Genomic DNA, 6,196 nt, shown 5'->3' with positions numbered 1-6,196 from the left:
CCTCCACACACACACACACGCACGCAGAATAGAAAGCCGAAACAACTTGGCGATATAGGAGCGGGGTCACGGGGATGTGGGGAAGGAGATGGCGATGTCTGAATGAGATCAGGAACGCGGCCAACTGATTCCCCCCCTCCCTACCTGCCAACCAAAAAAATACCCACCTAAATCCCAACCCCCCCATGTGGGGTTGTGGGAATGGGGGATCCCCCCCTGCCCCCGAACTCTTCGCAATACACCTTTTTTTCCTCTTGTTTTCCTCCTTTTTTCGGGCCCCCCCCCCCCCCCCCCCCCCCACGGCTCCGCGCCCCCCGCAGACGCGCGGCAGCGCCGGCGCCAGCGCCGCTTTGTTTACCCGACGGCCGCCCCGTCCCGTCCCGCCCGGCGCAGCGCCGGGAATGCCGCTATCGCAGCGCCTATCGCCTATCGCCTGTCGCTCTGTTTGTTCTTTCTCATGGCACGGCTTTTCATTCTCTCGGCTTTTTTTTTTTTTTTTTTTTTTTTTTTTCTCCCTGCAGAGTCGCCCCCTCCGCCCTACTCCAGATATCCCATGGATTTCCTCAAGCCGTCGGGTGAGTGCGGATCGTGGGTGCCCTGGGATGAAGGGGGGGAGGGGGGGAAGGGAAGTGGGCAAAACGGGTTGAAGTGGGGGGAAAATGGATTGGAAGTGAGGGAAAGACGAGTTGGAAATGAGGATAAACGTGTCAGAAATGGAGAGAAGTGGGTAAAAAAGGGGGGGAGACGGGGGTTAAAAACGGAGAAAAATTGAAAGGTGGCTGATTAAAAAGACGGGTTAAAAGTGGAGGGAAATGGGTTAAAAGGGAGGAAAATCATTAGAATGTGGGGAAAGGGGTTAAAATGGAGGAAAACGTGTTGAAATGGGGGAAACTGTGTTAGAAATAGGGATGATTGGGTTAAAATGGGGGAAGCGGGTTAAAAATAGGGAAAACTGATTAAAATAGGGGAAAACCAGTTAAAATATGAATAAATGGATTAAAGGGGGGGGAGGGTAATTGGTTAAAAATGGAGAAAAGTGATCGAAAATGTGGGAAAGTGGGTTAAAAAGGGGGGGGAAACGGGATTAAAAATGGGGATACCTGGTGTAGGGAACCTGCTTTGGCAGGAGGGTTGGACTCGATGATCTCTGGAGGTCCCTTCCAACCCCTACAATTCTGTGATTCTGTGGATAAACAGCTAACAGATTAAAATGGGGGAATATTGATTAAAACTGGGAATAAGGGAGTTAAAAAATGGGAGAAAACAGGCTAAACGTGGAGATAAACGGGTTAAAAATGGGAGAAAGCGGGTTAAAGATGGAGATAAGTGAGTTAAAAATGGGGGAAAGCTGATTGAAAGTGGGGATAAATGAGGTAAAATGGGGGAGAACAGATGAGAGATGGGGATGAGCGGGTTAAAACGGAGGGAGAAGAGCCATTTCTGGTTAGAAGCGTGGGGAAGGCAGCGCTGCCTTTGTCACCGCGTTGGTTTTGGGGCTGCTGTGGTACCTTGGCTGGCCCCCCCCAAGCAGCAGGGTGGGAGGAATTTGGGATAGGTGGTGATGGCTGTGGCTGGCAATGAGATGTGACACATGGGCTGGGGGAGGCGCGCGGGGCTGCGGGGGCATGGAGCTGTGCTGTGGGCTTGGGAAAACGAGGAAGAGTTGCTGGGGAGAGTCTGGAAAATGGGGTTTTTGCAGCGCCGTGTTGGGGTGGCAGAGGAAGCCCGCCTGGGGTCGGCAGCAGCAGTTCTGTATCAGCTCCTGCTTGGCAGCACGTGGAGCTGAGCAGGGGAGGGCTGGGAGTGCGGGGAGCCTGGGGGAAACGCGCGTCCCCGTGTGCCCACATCCCTCTGTCCTTAAAGATGAGCGTGGCTGCTCAGTGTCCCCGTGGTGATGCCCCTTGGCGGAGCGATTCCAAGATGTGTTTTCGGAGGGCGGCGCTGGGTTTTTGTTATGGTTTTGCCTGGAGTTTGTAGGGTTTATTGCCTTTTTTCTTTTCTTTTCTTTTCTTTTTTTTTTTTTTTCCTTTTGGCCAGAAGAGCAGTTTCCCTGCAATCACTGCTCTGCACTTCCCTGCAATCACTGCTCCGCACTTTTCGGGCCTGGCTGCAGGAGTCGGGATGAGCCCCATGGGATTGATTGGAATTGGCCTTTTCATTTTCAATTGTTTTCTCAGAAAATGAATGGAGGAAGCCCCAGTGTCATCGTGACCTGGGTCCTGTGGTGGGGTCTCATCCTGCCCCATAGCTCCGCTGGGTTTTCCACTCTGCGAGGCCTTGGAGCAGCGCAAAACTGGGGGGGGAAGGAGTGGTGCTGCTGTTGGGTTGCTGAGCATGGGATGTGAAAAAACACGAGGGGAAGGCGAGTGGGTTAATGGGAGAGGGGTTGATGGGAAGCTCAGCATCCCGTGCCCCGAGGCCTCTGGGATTCGTGGTTTTGGGACAAAGCGGTGTGATTTCGCCGGGATGAGGGGATGCTCCCCCTAGAAGTGTGTGATATCTGGGCCCGTTCCTTGGTAACCTTTGTTTCTGCCCATCCACGGGATTAAACTCTGCAGACTGCTCTGCCTGACGGGCGGAAGGATTAATGCTGGGATCAGTCCATTAGCGGGGTTGAACTGTCCCGCCTGCCTCCACCAGGGCCTCGCACTCAGCAGCCCGGCGACATATTTATTCATTAGCAAGTGTTGACATAAGGTAGCAAAATGTGTGTAAACAGCAAAGCCGCAGAGCAGGAATGTGCCATTTCGAAAGGAAAAGTGATGCAGATCGGCCAATAGGAAGTGATTAACGCTGCCAATCGGAAGCACGGCAGCAACTGGGTTACTCACCGAAAAGCCCTCTTTTTTTTTTTTTTTTTTTTTCCCTTTTGAAAGAAAAGCCCATTTGGCAGTTGAACTGTGACCACGGGGCGCGTGGAGCTCGCGGTGTGTCGGTGCAGGTGGTTGGGGTTTCCTCTGCAGCTTGGCTTTGCACCGAGCCGTCCGATTTTGTGTCCCAGCATCTGCCTGTCCCCGTTGGTCCTCCCTGTGCTCCCACCTTCACGTGGGGGTTTTTGGGTTGGGTCAGCGAGTGGCGGTGGGACAGCGTGATGCTGTTGAGCTGTGTGTGTTCGGATGTCGTGCGGGACCTTGGGTTGGAGCAGTGCCTTCACTGGTCACTGGGTAATCGGATATTGGATGTCCAGTGGGCTTTTTGGAAAGAGCAGCATTGCCTGTGGAGGTGGGAACGTGCTCCCAGCATTTCTCCATCCATAGAATCGCAGAAGTTGGAAAGACCTCTGAGGTCAAGTCCGGCCTTTGACCCAGCCCCATGCTGCTCGCTCACGGAGTCATTGAGGCTGGAGAGACCTCCAAGGTCATGAATTCCAGCCATACCTTGATAACAGTGATGGAAATATGGAGCTCTGCATGCCCCATGCGGGTCAACACGGCTCCTGGTGGAGGTCTCCACTACATGGTGGGATTGTCACATTCTTGGAGGTTCTGAGGGGCCATGTCATTGGCTTGAGGAGAGCAGGGCTGGCGCTTGTGCCTTGGGGTTGTTGGGGTGGATTTGATGTTAGTACACTTCGGCTGCTGTCCACACATCTCAGGGTTGGTCTAAATGATGACTTGTAACCCAAGGCATTCTCTGCTTCTCTGCAGCTTTGCATAGAGCAAGAGCTGTGTTAGATGTGAGATGAGCAGTAGTGCCCACAGGTAATCCAAGCCAGCGCTTTGTCCCATCCTTATGTGGGACAGGAGCTGCTGGGATGTTGGCAGTGCCCCCCTGTACTGATGGGAGCTGGAGGTTGGGTAACCTCTAGGTAGGAGCTGGCACCTTGCAAGAGTGGGATCTGAGGGCTGTAAAGCAATGATGAAGGGCTGCTGTGTCTTTCCTTTGTGTGTTTTGTAGTGCTTTGGAAGGCTCTGAGTCTGTCCCATCAGGGACCTGTGGGATGGTCGTATGTGTGGACCGCATCTGTAACCCAAGCAGCTGAAGTCGTCTCAGAGACACAGCTCAGGGAATCTTCTGTCTGGGTTGGAAAGGGTTAAATAAAAGGGGGGTGGGAGAGGGAAGAAGCGAATTTCTTTAAAGAACAGCAAACACTTCAAGGCATTTAGAGAGTGTATAGTGTGCAGTGTTTCACAAGTAAGTCCATTTCCTGTCTCCTCTATTGTTTTCAGCGTGATTAAGTGTATCCTGTTAAACTGTATATTCCTGTGAGGGCTGCGACTTCACTCTGATAAAAGGAGGTTATGCACACAGTGTGTCCTTTTTTTTTTTGTTTGTTTTGTTTTGTTTTTTAATTTCATTGAGATCTCAGGGATGAAGTCTGGAGAAGTGACTTATCAGTAGGAAGAGAGCTGGGCTCTCTTCGGTGGTGGCCCTTGTGTTGAGATAGAGCAGTGAGCAACGGGGTGTCATTAGGAATGTCACCTTGATGAGGCCAGATTCCTCCAGCAACGTACCAAAGGACTGGATGATCTGTGATGGCCCTTCCAACCTGATATTTTGTGATTCCATGATCTTACAGAGCCCTTCCAACTCAACATTTTGTGATTCCATGATCTTACAGAGCCCTTCCAGCCCAACCATTCTAGGATTCTAAGAACTGAGGATTTAATTTGTCTTGCCTTCATCCCCTTTCAGGCATAGTGTTGCCTTGGGGTTGTGTCCCCCTTGGCTGTGATGAAAAAGCTGTAGGATCAGGGGGCTGGTGTTGGCTGTTGTCACCTGGAGCAAGGAGAGGAGGTGCTTGAATGGCTGGGGATGGAGAGGTCCAAAACCTTGGGGATGGAGAGGTCCAAAACCCAAGTAGTGCAGCACAGGTTCAGACCAATGAGCCATCTCCCTTTCAGTTCCCACTTTGGCAAGCCCAGCTGGTGACTACTTTGGTGCTCAAAGCCACGATTTTGGCAGCTCCATCACAAAGACAGCCCCATGTCCTACGCTGGTGACTCAGATGGAAAGGTGGCCGCCGGTCTGTCATTTGTTGCCGCTCTGTAATCAGCACGGGGCCAGTGATTAAGTGCTGTGCAGAGTCTTGATTGAGGTGATGAGTTAGGGTGGATGCCTCTTGATGAACTGCCGAGTCTGTGCAGCCAATTAGTAATCGCTTCCTGTTGAACGCTTCGGAATGTGCACGCTGCTTGCAGCTTTGCTTGGAGCCTGCGAAGTAATTCATGTACACTGATTCCTTCTTCTTTCCCTCTGTTACAGCAGGTTGTCCAGACTCTGTGCCTTCCTCCACTGAAACAGGGGGAACTAATTGTCTAGCCCCTGGGGGGCTCTCAGGTAAGACGTTTCTCCTTGACCCTACTCGGTTGTCTCCACTCGTGTCCTGTTGGGTCCCTTGGCCAAGGGTTTTGGGGGTATGTCTCGTTGGGAAAAGTGTGCTTTGAAGGAGAATTTGGTGTAATTTCACATGCAGAGGATGTGTTGAAGTGCCGGGGAAAGCTGCCCGTCCCCAGAAGTTGATGTTTGCTTTGTATTCCAGCCTCACGCCCCATTGATTTGGGAGCGAGGTGTGTTGGAAGGCTGAACGGTGTTGGCGTTGCTGTGGTCGGGTGCAGGTGTTTTCGGAGCAGTGTGGTGGTCCCTTGCAGAAGGGGGTGGTGTCCTTTGCCTGGCAGTGGTGGCACTGATGTCCTGTCTCCAGGACAAGAACCACACCTGGTCACTGCCTTGGGCTCTGCTCACTGGGGCTCCGGCGCCCAATACTTCACGCATCTTTACAGAGTGCGTTGAGTTTCTCTTGTTTCCCCATCTTCCACCTCCTCCGGGCTTGCAAGTGCCATCACGCAATGTGTTTTTCAGAATGAACCCTCCTTGCTTTTTCCCAATGTGCAAAGCCCCCAGCACCCCGTTTCCCTCCCACATCTGTGGTTGGACTCTACGCGCCGACGTTGCCGGGATTAGAGCAGTTGTGCTGAATGTCTGACGCCATGTACCTGCAGTGTTGGAAGGTGCTTCCTTTCTCGGGATGTCTCTCTGATTTACGATTTGTGGAGCACTGATGCACCACGTTGCCCTGAGATGGAATTCTAGAAACACGTCGGCTGTGCCGTCCCTCTCTCCAGGAATGGCTTTTGGTGCGGATGGCTTTAAGCCGGCCCTGTTTGTTTTTCTTTGGGTGTAATGTATACCCCGGCTGTTATTTGAGAGGGGAGCATATTGTTTGTCCAAGGGCCCTAATGAGAATTAATCAAAT

General features: G+C 52.2%; 1 protein-coding gene across 2 annotated transcripts in view; it reads left to right on the top strand.

The window, feature by feature from the left end:
* The window catches only part of SMAD7 (SMAD family member 7), a 25,831-nt gene that overhangs the window by 2,671 nt on the left and 16,964 nt on the right, over positions 1-6,196 (top strand). Inside the window, exons 2-3 of one of the 2 annotated variants that reach the window (XM_042862427.1) lie at positions 522-575; positions 5,209-5,280. In XM_042862427.1, coding sequence (XP_042718361.1) covers positions 522-575; positions 5,209-5,280 — 126 coding nt within the window. Of the gene's footprint in view, positions 1-521; positions 576-5,205; positions 5,281-6,196 lie in introns of both variants that reach the window. The other variant, XM_042862426.1, reaches the window with a different exon arrangement.

Source organism: Lagopus leucura, unplaced genomic scaffold (genome assembly GCF_019238085.1).
Source record: "Lagopus leucura isolate 7727_CA_CO unplaced genomic scaffold, USGS_WTPT01 Super-Scaffold_650, whole genome shotgun sequence".
NCBI lineage: Eukaryota > Metazoa > Chordata > Aves > Galliformes > Phasianidae > Lagopus > Lagopus leucura.
This window is presented reverse-complemented; position numbering and strand designations above follow the sequence as displayed.